The 21396-nt window shown below is 41.1% G+C and overlaps 1 protein-coding gene across 1 annotated transcript; it reads right to left on the bottom strand.

Moving 5' to 3' along the window:
• Positions 1 to 6488: 6488 nt before the first annotated feature.
• On the bottom strand, positions 6489 to 8210 carry LOC102414434 (interferon alpha-H). Its single transcript, XM_025279276.2, has one exon. It carries the CDS (start codon positions 7400 to 7402, stop codon positions 6833 to 6835), a length of 570 nt encoding a protein of 189 aa, XP_025135061.2. The 5' UTR covers positions 7403 to 8210; the 3' UTR covers positions 6489 to 6832.
• Between the last annotated feature and the right edge of the window lie 13186 nt (positions 8211 to 21396).

Raw genomic sequence — 21396 nt, forward strand, 5'->3', positions numbered from 1 at the left:
CCTTCTTCACAGTCCAACTCTCACATCCATACATGACCACTGGAAAAACCATGGCCTTGACTAGATGGACTTTTGTTGGCAAAGTAATGTCTCTGCTTTTCAATATGCTATCTAGGTTGGTCATAACTTTCCTTCCCAGGAGTAAGCGTCTTTTAATTTCATGGCTGCATTCACCATCTGCAGTGATTTTGGAGCCCAGAAAAATAAAGTCTGACACTGTTTCCACTGTTTCCCCATCTATTTCCCATGAAGTGATGGGACCAGATGCCATGATCTTCTTTTTCTGAATGTTGAACTTTAAGCCAACCTTTTCACTCTCCTCTTTCACTTTCATCAAGAGGCTTTTTAGTTCCTCTTCACTTTCTGCCATAAGGGTGGTGTCATCTGCATATCTGAGGCTCTTGATATTTCTCCCAGCAATCTTGGTTCCAGCTTGTGCTTCTTCCAGCCCAGCTTTTCTCATGATGTACTCTGTCTATAAGTTAAATAAGCAGGGTGACAATATACAGCCTTGATGTATTCCTTTTCCTATTTGGAACCAGTCTGTTGTTCCATGTCCACTTCTAACTGTTGCTTCCTGACCCGCATATAGGTCTCTCAAGAGGCAGATCAGGTGGTCTAGTATTCCCATCTCTTTCAGAATTTTCCACAGTTTATTGTGATCTACACAGTCAAAGGATTTGGCATAGTCAATAAAGCAGAAATAGATGTTTTTCTGGAACTCTCTTGCTTTTTCAATGATCCAGCAGATGTTGGCAATTTGATCTCTGGTTCCTCTGCCTTTTCAAAAACCAGCTTGAACATCTGAATTGTTTAATGCACTGTAAATCTGAGGTGTTCTTGGTTCTTATTGAACTCCATGGCCAGGTTGGCAGCTCTGCCTGTTGTGCAGTACAGGGAAGGAATGATTCAAAGGGAGGCTCTGGTCTGCAGAGTAGTTTGTAGACCATGAGCACATCTTTGTCCCTTTAACTACTCCATCCCAAAGAGTCCATGCCCTGTCTGAAGCCAGAGACTCTGGAGACTCTTTCTGGTAGTAACAGACAAAAAATAAAGAAACAGCTTATGATAGCATCAAAATCTATTGGTGCCAAGAAAGCCGTTTTGTACCATGAAGGGACAGCCCCAGAAAGTGGTAGGATTTCTGCATAGCTCAGAAGCTTGTTCTCTGGTTTTGGTCACTGCCCTTGTTGCACTTGCCAGAGGGCTGTCTCCCCTGAAAGGACTTTCCTCTTACACCCAAAAGCTGGGTCCTACTTTGTTTCCCTTTAGCTACAGCTACAGTGTTAGGAGGGGCCTTCCCAGGCAGCACTAGTGGTGAAGAATTTGCCTGCCAGTGCAGGAGATGTAGAGAGACACAGCGATCCCTGGGTCAGGAAGACTCCACAGTAGAGGACATGGCAACCCACTCCAGTATTCTTGCCTAGAGAATCCCTTGGACAGAGGAACCTGGCAGGCTACAGTCCATGGGGTCGCAAAAAGTCAGACATGACTGAGTGACTTTCATTCATCATTCACTATGACATCATACTCAACAGAAATTAAGGAAAGCCTCTCTTGCAGTTGTTTCTACAAAGCCTAGACATTTTATTTAGTATTTGCCTTCTATTCGTGTTGTTCGGGGAAAACTTAAAGTGGAAACCAAACAGCAGAAAACAATTGTGTGAATGGTGGAGAGGTTAAAAAGTGAATGAGAAGGGTGGTATGGGGATTTCTACCTTGGAGGGGAAGGCAATATTGTGAAATGGGAATGGTTCCTGAAATGCTGAGAAGAGAATGCACCAGGCTCCAGACCTTTAGACAACGTGTTCTTCTGCCCTTTATCTAAATATTTGTACCCCTCTCTCAGATGTTAATGTAAGCCACCATTTCACCTCTGAATGTAAATGGCACACTTCTTTGAAATGAGGGAAAAAAATGACATTTTTTTCAGCCTTTGGTAGAATTCATTATAGAATTCTTTTTTTAGGCTGCCTCCTTTGGAGGTCAGTTACTGAAAAGTAGGTCACAGTTCCTGAGAACTTTATAGAGACAAATAATATGCATTTATATAGCTGTCTGAAGGAAAACAGGAAAATACCTACCATATTTTAATTCCTTACTCTAATATATGATGCTAAATGCCTTTAAATGCCTAAGTTTATTTAATATTCACAAAAACTCTATAAATATTTTGAACTCATTTTATTTATGGAAAAGCTGAGGCTTAGATTAAGTGGGTTTCTCAACATCACACATGTGTCCAAACAGAATGGAATTTCAGTGAAAATTGCCTTATTGTGAGTGATGGGTGATTCTGTGAGCTTTGTATTCTGGATTTCTGTTCCAATTGTTAAATCTGTTCTTACTCCTGAATTAAACACAACACTCTCTCGCTCTACAGATTTTGATGGTTCATGTTGTTTTTGAGCTGATTTTGACCATTTTCTTTTCCTTTACCTTAAGTTTTGAGAAAGAGGTTGCCTGATCCAGTTTCCCACTTTCCTTTTTGAAGAAAGTCTCAGTCTTTATATTCAGTATTATTTTTGTTATTTCAGAATCCATCACATCCTTTTAAATTACAAACGCACACATCCAACTAGCAAATGATATTTGCATATAAATGTCTGCCAGTCAACTAGAGAGGGTATCTACTGCTTTTGCTTTTGTTTCCTGACATTCTCCATTCTTGTTCTTACTGAAAGAATTCATTTGTTTTTCCTTCTTCTTATTATTGCATTCATTGTTATTATTTTTGTTTAGTTGCTGAGTCATGTGCGACTTTTTTGCAACCCCATGGACTACAGCCCACAAGACTCCTCTGTCCGTGGGATTTTCCAGGCAAGCATACTGAAACGGGTTGTCATTTCCTACTCCAAGGGCTCTTCCTGACCCAAGGATCAAGCCTGCATCTCCTGCATTACCAGGCAGATTCTTTACCACTGAGCCACCTGGGAAGCCCATTATTGCATTAAGTATGATTGCTATTTTTAAATTTCTTTTCCTTCAAAAATCAAAAATATAAGAAGTTTTCTATAATAAAAATTTAATAAACAGAAATACAATAAGCTAATTATGGACACATTTTTATTACAGTATAAAGGTACACAAATATATAAATAAAAGTACTTTAATTCTTTTAAATAGTCAAATAAATATTTTTTAAAGATAAATATTTAAGTAGATAAATAAATAAAAAGATTGTCTTGGGCATGTTTGAGGGACTAGCTTGTCAGACTTCCCTGTCCTTTACTATGTCCTGTAGCTTACTCAAACTCATGTCCATTGAGTCAGTGATGCCATCCAATCATCTCATCCTCTGTTGTCCCCTTCACCTCCTGTATGTGTATATATATGGCATGGCAACCCACTCCAGTATTCTTGCCTGGGAAATCCCATGGGCAGAGGAGCCTGGCAGGCTCCCGTCCATGGGGTCGCAAAGAGTCGGACATGACTGAAGCGACTTAGCGGCAGTAGCAGCAACTGATTTACTTTGCTGTACAGCAGAAACACAACATTGTAAATCAACTATACGCCAATAAAAATTACTTTTTAAAAAGATCCGTTATCAAAAACAATATTTAAAAACTAGGAAAGTAGGCTTCCTTGACTATTACAGATAGCTCTTTCCAAGAAAACACCTTTTTAACTCTGAAGAAAAATCTCCTGCTAGAGGACAAGACTTTTGCCTAGAACAGAAACCAGGTTTTCATATTGGTCGATGTCATTATCCATCTTGGCCAATAGGTGGCATTCCTCCCTTATAAATAGTCTAAGTGAAATGGATCCTGCTTTCTATTTCCTTTTTCCTACAGCTACCATTACATCATTGTAACATTCACTCACTTCCAAAAATATTCATCAAGAGAAAAAGAAAAGAAAAATGCCTGTCATGTGAGAGTTTCTGAGAAACCTAGGACTTTCACACAATTTTTTATTTTGATTAGAGATTCTATGCTCAAGTAAAATAGACAGCGGGCTTCCCTGATGGCTCAGTTGGTAAAGAATCTGCTTGCAGTGCAGGAGTTGTTGTTAGTCACTCAGTTGGGTCTGACTCTTTGCAACCCCATGGTCTGTAGCCTGCCAGGCTCCTCTGTCCAGGATTCTTCAGACAAAAATACTGGAGTGGGTTGCCATTTCCTTCTCCGGCAATGCAGGGAGACCCCAGTTCAATTCCTGGGTGGGGAAAATCTGCTGGAGAAGAAATAGGCTACCCACTCCAGTATTCTTGGGCATCCCTTGTGGCTCAGCTGGTAAAGAATCTGCCTGCAATGTCAGAGACCTGGGTTCAATCCCGTGGTTGGGAAGATCCCCTGGAGAAGCAACAGGCTACCCGCTCCAGTATTCTGGCCTGGAGAATTCCATGGACTGTATAGTCCATGGGATGTCCAAAGAGTTGGACACAACTGAGCGACTTTCACTTTCAAAATAGACAGCAAGAAACCACAAGGGAATAGGAAACAGCTGAATGAAAGGATAATACAGGTTACTGCAGAATGAGTGAGGAGAGCACACAGGGCCTTTCTTCACTGGGAGGAAGGAAGCAATTATGAAACGGAGTGAAAGAATGGGATCCAGGAAAGCAGAGAGGAAAAGGGGAAGTAAGGCAGGTATCAGAATTGTTTATTGCAAATAGATATATATTTTAATATGTTCTATACAGTAAAGCATGCCATCAAACATTATATACTATATATTATTCATATATATATATATATATTTTTTCAACTTTCCTTTAGGAGGCCGGTCTCTGTACCAGTGCTTGAAGCCCAAGATGGAATCAAGGTTGCCAGGAGAAATATTAAAAACCTCAGATACACAGATGACACCCCCCTTATGGCAGAAAGTGAAGAGGAACTAAAGAGCCTCTTGATGAAAGTGAAATACAAGAGTGAAAAGCTGGCTTAAAACTCAACATTCAGAAAACTAAGATCATGGCATCCAGTCCCATCACTTCATGGCAAATAGATGGGGAAACAATGGAAACAGTTTATTTTCTTGGGCTTCAAGATCACTGAAGATGGTGACTGCAGCCATGAAATTAAAAGACGCTTGCTCCTTAGAAGAAAAGCTATGACCAACCTAGACAGCTTATTAAAAAGCTGAGAAATTACTTTACTGACAAAGGTTCATCTAGACAAAGTTATGGTTTTTCCAGCATTCATGTGTGGGTGTGAGAGTTGGACCATAAAGAAAGCTGAGCGCCAAAGACTTGATATTTTTGAACTGTGGTGCTGTAGAAGACTCTTGAGAGTCTCTTGGACTAGAGGAGATCAAACCAGTCAATCCTAAAGGAAATCAGTCCTGAATATTCACTGGAAGGACTGATGCTGAAGCTGAAGCTCAATCACCCAATGGTCACCTGATGCAAAGAACTAACTCCTTGGAAAAGACCCTGATGCTGGGAAAGATTGAAGACAGGAGGAGAAGGGCATGACAGAGGATGAGATGGTTGGATGGCATCACCAACTCAATGGATATGAGTTTGAGCAAGTGTTGGTGATGGACAAGGAAGCCTGGCATGCTTTGGTCCATGGGGTCACAGAGTCAGACACAATTGAGTGACTGAACTGAACTGATAAAGAATAGTAAAATTGAGACAAAAGAAAACAACTATTAAGCCAATGGAGATAAAACAGAAAATAGAATCATATTTAAGGTCAATTAATTCAAGAGAGGGGCTTCCCTGGTGGCTCAGATAGTAAAGAATCTGCCTGTGATGAGGGAGAATTAAGTTCAATCCCTGGGTTGGGAAGATGCCCTAGTGAAGGGAAGAGCTATTCCAGGATCCTTGCCTGGAGATTTCCATGGACAGAGGAGCCTGGTAAGCTACAGTCCATGGGGTCACAGAGAGTTAGACATGACTGAGCAACTAACACACACAACACACACAATCCAAGAGAGGGCAGGAAATTAAGAGAACAAAGTCACAATAACAATTAAACGTAAAATAAATAAAAGGAGAATAGCAAAAGTCAAGGAAATAGAAATCTATAAAGAAAATAAGAAAAAGCAAGAATTTGTTTAAAGAAAAAGTTTAATAAATTATAGAACTCTAGCCAGACTGATCTAACTAAAAAGAGGAAACAATTTACCACACTAGTATTAGTCATCCCTCAATCTACACCAGTCTGGTTTCTGCCCTACTTTTCTGCCAAACCGGGTCTTACTAAAGTCACCAAAGGCATCTGTGCTTCCAGAGCCACTGGAGAGTTTAGCCCTGTGTGAAAGTGGTGGTGGGTCAGTCGTGTCCAACTCTTTATGACCCCATGGACTATAGCCCCCCAGGCTCCTCTATCCATGGGGATTCTCCAGGCAAGAATACGGGAGTGGGTTGCCATGCCCTCCTCCAGGGGATCTTCCCAACCCTGGAATCAAACCAGGGTCTCCTGCATTGTAGGCATATTCTTTACCAGCTGACCCACAAGGGAACCCCCTATATATATATGCCACAATGTAATTTTAAAAAATAATAATAATAATAAATAGAAATTTTCTATACCCCAAAAATTTAATGAACAAAGAAAATAATAAATTGACTAAATACAAAGTATGTATTTTTTTCCTCTGAAACCACTGTGTAAAGATTCACATATTATTATATGAACAAAAGTTATTTAAATCTTTATAAATAGGTAAATAAATAGATAAATAGATCAGCTTGGGCATCTGTGAGAGCCTAGTGCCTGTAGAATAGAACATGATGTAGCTTAAAATTCTTGAAAACATTTGACAACCTGATTCAATTCAGGGCGCAATGACAGCGGAAATGAGAGTCCTTGACATGGCAGCGCAGGAGGAAGTGTGGTCTGTTGGTCTATGAGAATCATTTCCGTGTTGATCCAGGTGTGTGTCAGTCCTTTCTCCTGAATCTCTCCTCCAAGTTTGTTGAGGAAGAGAAGGCTCTCATGACTTGTGCTCTGACAACCTCCCAGGCACAAGGGCTGTGTCTCTTCTCTCGCAGATAGAGAGTGAGTCTGTGGAAGTATTTCCTCACAGCCAGGCTGGAGTCCTCCTTGAGCAGGGGAGCCCCTCGCAGCCCCTCCTCCTGCCTCAGACAGGCTTGCAGGTCAGTGAGCTGCTGATCCAGTGCAGCGCGGAGCTTGTCCAGGAGGCTCTCTTCCCACACGGCGGCCGAGCCCTCTGTGCTGAAAAGCTGGAAGGTGTGCTGGGTCACCTCGTGGAGCACAGAGATGGCCTGAGCCTTCTGCAACTGGCTGCCACCCAGCGCCTCCTGGGGGAATGCGAAGTCATTTCTGTCCTGCAGGCAGAAGGAAGGGGAGACCCTCTTCAGGTGTTGCAGGAGCATCAGGACCCTCCTGTTGGCCAGGCTGTGGGTGTGAGGCAGGTGGCAGCCCAGAGAGTAGATGGCGTTGCAGCTGAGCAGCAGCAGGGCCAGGAGGAAGGACCAGGCTGGGGCCATCGGGGACCTTGCAGATGCTTCTGGCCTGAGGAGGTGGGTGACTCAGTGAACCTGCTCTCTAGGTTCTCTGAAGACCTTCCTTCAGGCCTGTGTCTTAAATAGGAGCCCATGGGTTCCATATTATGAAAGTTCCCTCTTACTTCCCATTTCTCTCTTTGCTTTTCATTTTGTACTCTCCAAATGGGTTAGGGCAGAATTTTTCAACCTTTTTTTTTTTTTTTTTTTTTTCATGTTACCCTTATTTCTTCTGCCCACAGGGCCTTTTTAGATTTTTTTTTTCCTAATTCCTCCCCACCCCATGAAAATTTGATAACACTGATATATTGTGTATGTATTTATGTAACTTATGGATATCTCTACTCTGTAGATAGAAAAAGAAAGTGCAAATCTTACTCTTTAAATTCAGTGCAGAGTTAAATTTCAGCTATAACTTAAATCTGAAAGCTACTGAATTTTAATTTAACTTTAAAACTAAGTTTTCAGAGTGACTTTTGATGTAACATATTTACTTATATAAGTAGGAATTATCAAATTACATATTCAAGTAAAATTTAGATAAATATTTTATAATAATACCAAAGTATAGACATATATAAAAGTCAGTCAAAGCTGCTCAGAATCATTGAAAAACTTATTTGTTTCATATTTATTTTAGGTACTTAACATTTAATTTCGCTTCATATCAAAAAAAAAGAATTGTTACTTCACTGCCTGTTAGATAGTCATCTGGATATTGTTACCATTTTCTTCTGTTTACCACTCACCACAATTATGGATATGTTGAACCACTCTAGTAGAATTACATAATAAAATGTAATTTTTAATTTTATTTACAAATAAAAATTTCTATTTGTATTTAATTTCCAGAGTCCAAATCACACTGAAACTCAAACACAAGCAACATCCACAAGACAGCCAATGGTTGCTCATAAGTATGGAAAGGCCACCTCTCACGATATGACTTTGAGATCACGCAACTGATGGAGAGAAGGTTCTCCAATGAGCCATCAAGTCACCTTAGGTGGTACCACTGTTGGCGTACATCATTTGTTTTTCTTCCTTGAACTCAATCTCAATGCTTCCCTTGTGCATAATAGATTAGAAAGCCCAAATACAGAAATAAATACTAAGGAGTAAGAGTTTGTTATATCTGGTTGAGCTTTGAAGTACTATAAATAATTGTAATGACAGGATTTGCTCATATTCCAAAAAACAAATGTCTGCAAACGTGGAAGCATATCATCCCCAGTGAGAAAGCATGATTTAGGAATCACCGTCCATTTGAATCTATCTCTTTATTGTTGCATTAAATTTCAGATTTCCCAGGGGACATTCAAGGTTCCAATCCAAGTCTGTTCTTTTCAAACAAAAGGAACACCTCTGTGATTTATTCAGAACCAGATAAATATTGATTTTTTTCATGGGAAGAATTAGCTTTCAGTTCTGCTTCTGATTTTTACAGTGAATTTTCTGTTGCCTCAGCCTCTATGTTCCAAACTTCAGGCAATAGGTTGTGAGCATCTCTGACAAATCAGCTCTGTAGTGACCAGACTCCGTCTCACTGTCTCTGGGCTCTTTGGCACCAGGCCCAGTATAATCCAGCAACAAGCAGTTTCCACTAGAGCAGTTTCTCAGATTTCCTCCTACCACTGGGAGGTATTTACAGATGACCAAGCTATTTTGCTTCCTTTTGAACATATCTGCTAGGATTGTAATAGACAATAGCTAATATTTTTACTCTACTCCTACTGGTATCAGTAATGTCTACTAGGGTCTTCCCTAGTGCCTCAGTGGTATCTGCCTGAAATGTGGGAGACACCAGTCAAATCCCTGACCTGAGAAGATCCCAGGTGCCCCAGAGCAACTGAGTCCATGAGCCACAACTATTGAGCATGTGCTCTAGAGCTGGGGAACTGCAACTACTGAGCCCATGTGCCACAACCACTGAAGCCAAAGAGCGCTAGACCTGTGCTCTGTAACAAGAGAAGCTACTGCATTGGGAAGCCCACACACTGCACCTGGAGAATAGCCCTGACTCACTGCAACTAGAGAAAAGCCCTAGCAGCAAGGAAGACCAGCACAGCCATGAATAAGTAAATAAAAAAATTTTTTTTAAATAATGCCTACTATGTTTATTGATAAAACCAGTAGGATTCTCTTTCCTTGAAGGTGCATATAGCTCTAGGGATTCAAATGGCAAGAGCAGCACAATTTTCAGCTTTTGCCTGGGCTTCCCAGGTGGTGCTAGTCATAATGAACCTGCCTGCCAATGCGTAAAATTCATGGGTTCAATCCCTGGGTCAGGAAGATCCCCTGGAGAAGGGCATGGCAAACCACCCCAATATTCTTGCCTGGAGACTCCCATGAAGAGAGGCGCCAGGCAGGTTACGGTCCATGGGGTCACTAAGAGTCAGACACCTCTGACACACAGGAGGATGCCTTGTCTCTAATTTGTCCTCTACTAGGTCATGATAGAAAAGAATAAGCCTGGTGTCATCTACAGAGCCATATATCTGAACTCAAGCTCGCCCTGGTTCACAGTGAACAGCAACCAGACAATTTCCCACATTACTGTTTGGTGCGTCCTTACTGACGTGGCAATTACTACTTGCATCCTGATATTCTTTGGAGATTCCTCACAAAGAATGATGAATGGCCATTTTCATCCTGTATCTTCATTCCCCTCCATGGGATGGTGGGCTCCATTCCAGTCTGATTTCCAAAATTTGGCATATGAGAATTAAACTCTTACTTCAGGTTCAAAATCAGAGTTTGGATTCTGAGTCCTTTGTCTGCTCCTTTGGCAGAAATTGAGAAATGAGAAATTGCTCATTCTCCTTTATTTACTTAGCATGACTATGTCCTCTCTTCTAGATGTCAAGTATGTAGCCTTCAGTGACCTTTCTGGTCTGAAAGTTTCAGTCCCCACAAAATTCTTATCTTGAAGTCCTAATCTCCAGTATTATGTGACAAACCCTTAGGGATGTGATTAGGGTGTGAATATGGAGGTCTCAAGAATGGGATTAGTGCCCTTATAAAAGATGTGGATATAAAACCCTCCCTCTCCGGTCCTACGATTATACAAGAAAGAACTCTACAGTGTGAGACCTGAAGCAGGCTCTCACCAGAACTGGGCCAAGCTGACACCTAGATCTTAGAATTCCAGACTCTAGAACTGTGAGCAATACATTTCTGCTCTTTACAAACTACCCAGTCTATGCTATTTTGTTGAAGAAGCCCAAATAGTGAGATCTGGCCTCATCTGTTGTATCCTCAGAATACCTCTCAGGAGTCTGTAAAATAGCTATAGGGAGAGACACATCCAACTCAACCCCATTTCCTAGACATCTAGTCTGAGCCCTACCATTGCTTGAGCTCAACCATATTTATGTAACGTCAATTCACAATGACGACAATGATGGGAGAAAGAGTAACACCAACATCTATTAAATAGGATGTGAGAAGACAAAAATATAAAGATACTTTAAAGATTCCTCATGGTTCTACAAGGGAAGCTATAGTGGAATATTGTGAGAGGCATTTTTCTAAAGATCATTTATAGGAATATTTTATTCAAGTTTGTGTTTTTAATATTTGGAAAGTGTGGAGTGGAAGACCCACTGTCCCCTTTTAGTTCAGTGATTCTGAAGTATTTGCAAGGAGCTGCCTGATCATTCTTTCGTTGTCTCCCTCAGGTAATAAGGAAACACTTTGTCTACACTTGTAGATGTTTTCTTCATTGGCCTATGCCTTTGGGAGTCAACCTGAATGCTTCTTTCAAATAGTCTATGATGCTGTGAACTCTGAGTGACATCTCTGTCATCTTCTCCAAGCTGAAACTGTGATATAAGAGTTTGTCAGAGTGTGTGCAAGCAAGAACATTGGATTTCCCCTTGCACACCCACCCAGAGCTCCATTAGGACAAATAGTGCAAAAATGAAAAAACAGTCTTGTGCACTGAACTTGTATTCTCCTCTTTTAATCATCCAATTATTTCCCAACTTCCTTGCAGTAAGATTCCCATGAGGATAAGTCCAGGCCATGTAATGTGAGAAGTGCTATTATCCCATCTAGTCCTGATCCTTGGAAGCATCCCATGTGATCCACCAGACTTTTCCCTTTGCCTTCAAGGAGAATAGACTCAAGTGCTACAGAGAAATTCAGAGTCACATGTTGATGATAGGAAAAATGCAAAACAAGGGAACCCATGTCCTCAATTCACTGCTTGGAGGAGAGCAAGTTACAAGATTCACCTGATCAAGAAGGCCTGCATTGTGCTCTTCAAAAAGGAAAGAAAAGTGTCCATTAGAATCAAATTCATGACACTTTGCTTTTACCTGTTACAGAGACTAAGCATTAGGTTAACTGACAAATACCTTTAACAACATACTCTCTTAAAAACTTTTCCATAAAAAAAATAAATTTCGTATGTTGAAAATAGCAAATACCCACAAAACACATAAAAAGATCTTTTACGCTATGTTATAAAATTGTTTAGTAAAGAAAAGAGATTGTGTTATTCTGTCTAAATATTTTTGTAAAATTGTGATTTTCATTTCAGTCATTTTTCACCTTGTAAGCAAACAGATGATCACTTTGGAGTCTTAAGCAAACAACAGTCTGATTCAGTAGAGAGTTGTCACAAGTATAATTTTCATTGTATCTGTTGACTTTTCTTGAGGATTCTTACCTGAGGGAAAGACACTTTTCAATTTCCACTCTAATAACCTCCCAGGCACAGGGGCTGTATTCCTTTCCCTTCAGGTAGAGATGGATACCTTGGAAATACTTCCGGACAGCAATTCCCAAATCGGGACAATCCAGAGTCACTTCTTCCAGCTGTTCCAGGCTCTGATTCAGGCTGGAGAGTAGTTTGTCGAGGAGGCCGCTGTTCCAACCAGCACAGCTGCTCTCTGTGGTGAAGAGGCTGAGATCTGCTGGAGAATCCATTGGTGATAACTGGTGCCTTGAGTCATCTGGATTGGGCTGATATTCTCTCTTCTCCAAGGAAACTTGAAGTCGTGTCTGTGCTCTAGGCATGACTGAGAGGGAATCGTTTTCATTTGTCTTAAATGTATGAAGATTTCTTTGTTGTCAAGAGGACAAGCAGGAATGGAACAGAGCATCACTCATGCCACTAGCAAATAGATCTTGGCCATAGGGAGTTTCCACAGTTTATTGGAAAACTGTTTATTTATAAACTGGAAAATTCTGAAAGAGATGGGAATACCAGACCACCTGACCTGCCTCTTGAGAAACCTGTATGCAGGTCAGGAAGCAATAGTTAGAACTGGACATGGAACAACAGACTGGTTCCAAATAGGAAAAGGAGTACGTCAAGGCTGTATACTGTCACCCTCCTTATTTAGCTTATATGCAGAGTACATCATGAGAAATGCTGGGCTGGAGGAAGCACAAGCTGGAATCAAGATTGCCGGGAGAAAAATCAATAACCTCAGATATGCAGATGACACTGCCCTTATGGCAGAAAGTGAATAAGAACTAAAAAGCCTCTTGATGAAAGTGAAAGAGAAGAGTGAAAAAGTTGGCTTAAAGCTCAACATTCAGAAAACTAAGATCATGGCATCCGATCCCATCACTTTATGGCAAATAGATGGGGCAACAGTGGAAACAGTGGCTGACTTTATTTTTGGGGGCTCCCAAATCACTGCAGATGGTGATTGCAGCCATGAAATTTTAAAAGACGCTTACTCCTTGGACAGAGGAGCCTGGTAGGCTACAGTCCATGGGGTCACAAAGAGTCGGACACGACTGAGTGACTTCACTTCACTTCTACTCCTTAGAAGGAAAGTTGTGACGTACCTAGACGGCATATTAAAAAGCAGAGACATTAGCCAACAAAGGTCCATCTAATGAAGACTATCATTTTTCCAGTAGTCATGTGAGGATGTGAGAGTTGGACTATAAAGAAAGCTGAGTGCCGAAGAATTGATGCTTTTGAACTGTGGTGTTGAAGAAGACTCTTGAGAGTCCCTTGGACTGCAAGGAGATCCAAGCGGTCCATCCTAAAGGAGATCAGTCCTGGGTGTTCATTGGAAGGACTGATGTTAAAGCTGAAACTCCAATACTTTGGCCACCTGATAGGAAAGCTGACTCATTTGAAAAGACCCTGATGCTGGAAAGATTGAGGGCAGGAGAAGGGGACAACAGAAGATGAGATAGTTGGATGGCATCACCGACTCAGTGGACATGAGTTTGGGTAGGCTCCGGGAGTTGGTGATGGGCAGGGAGGCCTGGCATGCTGTGGTTCATGGGGTCGCAAAGAGTCGGACACGACTGAACGACTGAACTGAACTGGACCGAACTGAACTGACACCGAGTTTCCGTGATTCACTGGAAGGCCAAGAGGGGGCGCGCGGACACCACTAATCAAAGAGCTAAACGTTTCTTCGCCCGGTCCTGGGAGAGCGCTTCTCTAGGAGGCCGCAAGAGCGCGGAGGATGTCTTCTTATTGGTTTTGTTTGGGAGTTTGGGAGTTCTGAGACTTCCTTTCAGCGGGTTTGGCAGCCACAGGGGAAAGGCGTCGCTGCTCAGAGACCAGGTTGGTGCTCATTTAATAGTGCACTAAGAAATCTTCAATCCGAGCCCTCGCCAGAGACATTTTGTGTGATGGCAAGCCAGGAATCTTGCATTTCTGGGCGTCCAATGAATGTTGTGCTTTCTTTTCGCACAGAAACTAGAACGAGGCCATGTTTACATGTTTACATGTTTACAAAGAAAATGCGTTTACTGAGGCGTTTGAAGCGGAGAATTAGAGCGAGTTGGGGCCGATTTTACAGATTGGGCCGTTTCTGGTTTATCGTTTCTGGTTCGATGAAGGGACAGCTCAGGGAATGGGGAACTTGGTGGCGGCGATGGGACGACTGGATGGTGTTGGGGACGCCCTGGGATGAGTCCCAGCATGGTCCCCACCCGGGCCGAGGACGGGGGAGCTGTGCGCCCCTGGAGATGCTCTGGGACTTTTAGGGTGTCGTTCAAGGAATTGGCCTTGAAGTGGGGGAGTAAGCATTGAACAACTGAAAAGTAGGAATATTAAAAAACGAACAGGAATGTATGCCTTTAAATTTATACTTAATTATATTTGTCTCATTAAATATTTTAAAACTTTTATTTTTGCAATATTTTTATGAAAACATTTTAAATATTAGATATATGATGTTAAAATGCATGAGTATTAAAACATTCATTTTTATGAAAATATTTTAAATATTAGATATGTGATATTAAGGTATGAATATTAAAATATATATTAATATTTATTCTGTTTTATTAAATTCTTTTTAAGCTATGATTTATACTGAAACAAGAATTTAATATGATTTTACTTTCCTGGCTTTAATGGAAGCAAACTCAATATATTCAAGATCACTTCTATATTTGACAATTCTTGTGACTCTGTGACAGTCTTAAATAATTTTTATTTAACCCGAGTTTCTGAAACACCACTGCCAGCACCCCACCTTGAGTGTAGTGTAGAAAAGAGAATTAGTGCAGATGTCCCTGGTCCAATGAGCAAGACTGAGCTTTCAAGGTAAGAGGTGCGAATCTGATGTCTGGTCTGGGAACTAAGATCCCACATGCAGTGCTGTGCAGTCAAAAAGAAAGGAAAGAAGGATGGAAGAGAGAGAGGAAGAGAGAAACCAAAGGAAGAAGAGGCAGTGTCCTGTACAAAGCATTGAGGACATTTACAGGTCTGATCTTTTCATTTTCTTTGGGAAGAATTTTATTGGTGAAATGAAAATTGCCCAGATTTCACTGACAATGTGAAGCCTTGCTTTGTAAGACACATATGGTCTTGCAAATAAAAGGGCATTTCTTGTCTTTCTTGAAAATTTAGATGTTTTGTTCAGCATCTATATTTTGGCACTTTCATTTTTTAATACTGAATTACAATATTATTTATCTTGCTGTCTTAGACTTGGTGCCTTTTTACATATCACACTTAAGAGAAGTCCTTTCTTACTTTGCCCCAATACTAACCCAAGAAATAGCTTTAGAAGTACTGTTGCCATCTTCCCTGGATGAAAGTATGGGAATGTCCCATTTCTTGTCATTCTTTCCTGTTTCATTGTATAACCGATTTCCTGGTCTCTTTAACCATTAAAAAACTCTTATGGACTCTGTGGGAGAGGGAGAGGGTGGGAAGATTTGGGAGAATGGCATTGAAACATGTAAAATATCATGTATGAAACGAGTTGCCAGTCCAGGTTTGATGCACGATACTGGATGCTTGGGGCTGGTGCACTGGGATGACCCAGAGGGATGGTATGGGGAGGGAGGAGGGAGGAGGGTTCGGGATGGGGAACACATGTATACCTGTGGCGGATTCATTTTGATATTTGGCAAAACTAATACAATTATGTAAAATTAAAAAAAAAAAGTCTTTGTCTTAAAATAATATCACCAAAGGTGGTCTGAAACTAACTGAGCATGATGTAAGGAACTGTTTCAGTTCAATTCAGTCAGTCGCTCAGTCGTGTCCAACTCTTTTCGACCCCATGAACCGCAGCACACCAGGCCGCCCTGTTCATCACCAACTCACAGAGTTTACCCAAACTCATGTCCATTGAGTCAGTGATGCCATCCAACCAAGGGACTGTTTACCTCATTTATACTCTTCACAGAGCAGCCATTATTTTGTCAGACAATTTTTCAAAATGCTGGTTCTCTGCAAAATGATTCAAGGGTTGTAAGATTTCTTTCCATAATGTTCCAGGACTGCCGTAAGCCTGGAATCTTGGGATCTGCTCCTTCAGAGACTTTTTGGCCGCCCCCATCCTCGACTTTGCTTTTGGGGGGCCTCAAAACACAGCCTTTTAGCCATTTTCCTTCTCTCCGTATCTTTTTTTTCTAATATATCTTTTTTTTTTTTCTATTAAGAAAAAAAATTCCCTTTAGACTGCCTTCATCTAATTTCCTCTTCAGCCACCCCTTACCTTTTGGTAACTACAAATCTGGTTTCTTTTTCTCCCAGTGTGATTTTGAAGTATATCATAATCTGTGTCTTAAAAAGTAGCATCAGAGGTGATCTAACTGAAACTAACTGAGGTTGAGGAATGGGACGACTTATCTCATTTATTAACAGAGTTGCTGCTGCTGCTAAGTCACTTCAGTCATGTCCAACTCTGTGCGACCCCATGGACTGCAGCCCACCAGGCTCCGCCATCCATGGGATTTTCCAGGTATGAGTACTAGAGTGGGGTGCCATTGCCTTCTCCATATTAACAGAGCAGTTGTGTTTCATTAGACAACTTTCCTAGAATCTGTTTCTCTGCAAAGAACTTCAAATGCTGTGGGATTTCTCTCCATAATGTACCAGACACTGATCAAAAGGGAGGAAACTTGGGCTCCTGGGCTCCTTCAAAGTCCTGCAGGCAGTCCTTCTCCTAGAATTAACACTTGGGGCCTCAAAATGCAGACCCTTGACAGTGTTAAGGGACTTTCAGGCAAAGCTTCTCTTCATTAGACTGAGGGTGGAGTAAACAGGTGACTCTTGGTTATATTGATATAAAGACTACTATCATTCATTAATTTCCACGTGCTCAGCCTGTAATTTGCAAACTTTATATTATTTGGACTATACGATGTCCTCTGTGATGGTACTAAAGTTGTCTTCATCTTTTAGAAGAGGAAGTGAAAGTCTGGTGTCGGCTACACTCAGGACCTCAGTTAGTGTGAGAGCAGAGCTTCCTGCTGCTCCCAGTCCCTCCTCCGTCAGCTCTGAGTACTGGCCCTCAGCTGCTCTGAGCTCCTGCTGCCTCCTTCCTCCTCATCCTCCCTCCAGTGTCCTCTCTCCTGCTCCCAGGAGGGCAGACACCATCCCCTCGTGACTCTCCTGGAATCCACATCTCCAGGCACACTGTCCCATGTGTGTGTGGTCAGCACACTTTGGTACAGAATGAAGAGAATTGTATGAATTAACCCATGTTTGGTATTATGCCACTATTATCGTAGACCATCAGAAAATGAGAGCTATGGTCCTGTAAATAATTGTGGAAAAATTGAAATCTTATGTATTAGACCTTAAAAAGAAAATGCAGAGAGTTGTGGCTAGATTTATTTTGGTTCGATTTAAAAACTGTCAAAATAGACTATGGAGTCACACCTCTAAGTTCTCTTTTAGACTAAGGAAGAGAGTTAGACTGAGCTTCAGGTTTTTATTTCAAGCTGAGTTGACTCATATAGATGAATATCTCCTTTTGGATTTTGACTTTTCCATGAATAAAATTTCATTTCCAGTGTAATAACACAAAAAGCACATCGAAGCTGTGACTTTTCAATGCCCAGAATAGAAGGGAAGTTTTGCAGTGGAAACAAAATTGAGAAAAGTGCAGAAAGTGACAATTCTGACCTATTTACAGATCTTACTTGTAGGAAGGTGCTGAGAACAGCTGCATAAAGCCTGGCACAGCCTGACATCTGCAGCATCACCAAGCTCACCAGATGCCAACCCCTTCCCTGATGACATGGAGGGTGGTGTTCTCCAGCCCTGGAGAATGGTGATCATCACCATTGCCACCCTCTGAGAGACCAGGAATCCCCCAAACTCAGCACTTCAGTGAAACTGAAGGCTACAGCTCAACAAGGTGCCCTAAGCTGCCTTCCCTGTGCCCCAGCGACCAAGAGGGCACCACAGAATCTGTGTAACAGAGCAACTGGCCTTTCTCGCCCAGCACACCTGTCTCCAGGTCCAGCGCCTCGAACTCCAGCACCAAGTCCACGGGGAGAAACGGGGAGTCCCTGTAGGCAGGAGCCTCCAGCTGAGCTAGGTGCTGCTGAGGCCCAGGGAGTGCATGGGGCCCCAGGAGCAATGACGAACCTTCCTTTTCGGGCCAGACTGCCCCCAGAGAGCCTTTCATTGGCTTTGCTCAGAGGCTTTGATTTCTGCACCTGCCCCTGCATACATCCTCACCTTCCTGGGTGGAGATTTTAGCCAGAGCGGTTTACATTGGTGCCTATTTATGCTGTGATTGATGGCTGGAAATCTGAGCATGTTGTGGTATGTTTTCAGATTCCGGGTTGTTTCTGGGAAAAAAGACTAATTCGGAGAAAGGAGAAAGGCTTCTAGATTCCAGACAGTAATCTAAATATTGGGACCATCTAGTGGGAAGACTTGAGGACAAACTTGAGGAGCCCCTGGGGAAAGGGGAAATTATTTTATTTAATACAAACGGTAATTTCTCAACGTTCAAGTAGTTGAAAAATATTTTTAAATGTATAGATAACTCTTAAACTCATACCAAGTTTAAATATTTTCCTTATGCCAAAACAAGACTTTAAGTCCTGGATTCAGTGCAAGCAAAATGATCTGTAATGTTTTCCAAATTACTTCTTTGTTCATCTCAGTTCAATTGAGCGAAAGCCATATTTGACAAACGTAGGACCCAGTTACTACCGTAAGTAATTAATCTCAATTTTCAAAATATTTTTTTCTTCTCATTTCTTTTAACTAAGGATCTTATGTTAAGCTTTCAAATTTGTACATAGTTTTTCATTGGAGAGTTTTATTAATTTTTTAAAAATGTAGTTTCATATAGATAAGTTGCTTTAAAATTCATAATCAAGATGTTTTTTATTTCAGCATAATGTAGGTTTACACTTAATATACCATTTACTTCTTAATAAGCATCTTATATGCCAAGTGAACTGATTTGCATGTTGATTTCATGCCTACTAAATATCTCAGTGTGCTTGGTACCGTCATGAGATTATTTTATTTGTTAGTAAAATTTCAAGATGTGTAGATATGCTTTGTACGATACTAGAAAAGATTAACATATTCTAATTTGCAGAGGTAGAATTTTTGCATTAAAAATTAAAGCTGAGTAAGGCACAGATACAGCATAATCATCTTTAGGGTAGACATGAAATAATGGCGAAACCCTTGTATACACCTGTCATAGTAACAACTCTCACAGTTGTTTAATGTGTCCCTGATGCTTTATATAATCTACTCAATTAAGATAATTTTCTAAGCTGTTGTATTAACATCATATAGTGTACATAACATGAGATGGTATATTGAATGGACTACAGTATTCCTGTTATCCCTATTTTGTTTTTAATTGGAGAAAAATTGCTTTACAGTGTTGTGCTGGTTTCTGCTGTACAAGAATGTAAGTCAACTCTAAATACACGTATATCCACTCTCATATTCATATTTTAAAGCCGAGAAAACAGTAGCATAGGACAGAAAAATCAACTGGACTTAATGATGCAGGAAATTGAGGGGAAACTAAAGAGATGCCCAGATAACAAATATACTGGTCACCTGAGAAAACAAGAGAAACCCACAAAAAATAAAAACGAAAAAATGCAGCAAGTTTATCATTTTCAAACAGTTTAACTGGTAAAACTATTTTAAGCTTATCATTATTATTATCATTATTACACTTACACTTTTACTGACAACCCTGAGGACCAGTAGTATGCTACCATTGTGCAGGATGCTGGGTGGGAGTAAGAAATGGAGACTTGCTCCTGCTCTGGGGAGTCAGTTCCTCCCCATCTAAGGGACTCTCAGTTAGAAAGTCCTGATGGAGGATGTGTGTGGGGAAAAGGTGTTTAAAAAGCAAGACCTTGATCTTGAAAAGTATAGACTACAGGAAATTCTTAAAATAATAAAAGTTGAAATATGGTAAATATATAAATTGGTGGAATCTTTTTTGATCACTTTTTATAAATGAACCCTGACTTGTTACTGCAGGAACTTGGATATGCCTCGATAATAATATTTTCTGTACAGCACATTGACATTTGATTTTTAAGATCTGTCTTAGAAAATCATACTATTTGAAGACAGGCAACATACCTAATTCCAGTAATTAACCCTCTGTTCAAATCTCAGCCAAAGTATGTCCATGGCAGTGAATAAAAGATATGGTGGGTGTGCATGAGATACTTCAGCCTATTTCAATGGTGAAATATCAAAGTTTTGGCTTAGCTTCTGGTTCAAAATGGCAAAATAGAAGGACATGCACTCATCTTGTCCTGCAAGAGCACTGAAATCGCAACTAGCTGTTGAAAACCATCCACAGGAGGGCTCTGGAGCCCACCCAAAAAAGATACCCCACGTCCAAAGCCAAAGAAGAAACTGCAACGAGGCAAAGGAGGTGCTCAATCACAATAAAAATAAACCCCATACCTGCCAGATGGGAAACCGAGAAACTGGAAAACAGTAATACCAAAAAAGTTCTTCCACTCTTGTGAATGTTCTGAGCCTTATGTCAGGCTTCCAAGCCTGCAGATCTGGCAAAGGGACTGGGTATCCCCAAGGAATCTGACTCTGAAGGCCAGTGTGATTAATTACAGGACTTCCACAGGACTGTTGGAAAAAGACTCCATTCTCAAAGGGGACAAACAAAATCTTGAGTGCACCATGACCCAGTGGAAAGGAGCAGTGACCCCACAGCGTACCAAACCAGACCTACCTACTAAAGGTGGAGTCTCCTGTGGAGGTGGGTCAGCAGGGGCTTGCCGTGGAGACAAGGGCACTAGCAGCAGCAATCCTGGAAGGTGGCCCTTGGCGTGAGTCCCCTTGGAGGTTGCAGAAAATCAAACACTTCATTCATTAATAATGTTTCTTACTTTTATAGTACAAGAAGGGCAAAAATTGGCTTCTGAACTCTTTTGGGATTTGGTCTTTCAGTAGCAATGCAGAGGCTCCATGAGGTGACATTACCAGCAAGGATGGACAAGGGACTTTATGGAAAAGAGAACTAGGATCCAACCCGAAACAGCCCAGGACTGGAGAGCAGAACCACACACTTCACAGCCCCTGCTCTTTGCTTCCTGCCTCTGCATGTATTTGATTATCTGCATTGATGTGAGATGTCTATTCTTTCCCTATTTTTCATGTTTGTCTTAGATCAAAGCATTTTCTACTAATCTTGCTTTCTCAAAGAGTTTCTTCAGAACTCATAGAAATGCTTTTAGAAGTATGAAACCCAGAAATTGGAATGCTCTTCAGCATA

Source organism: Bubalus bubalis, chromosome 3 (genome assembly GCF_019923935.1).
Source record: "Bubalus bubalis isolate 160015118507 breed Murrah chromosome 3, NDDB_SH_1, whole genome shotgun sequence".
In the NCBI taxonomy this organism is placed as follows: domain Eukaryota; kingdom Metazoa; phylum Chordata; class Mammalia; order Artiodactyla; family Bovidae; genus Bubalus; species Bubalus bubalis.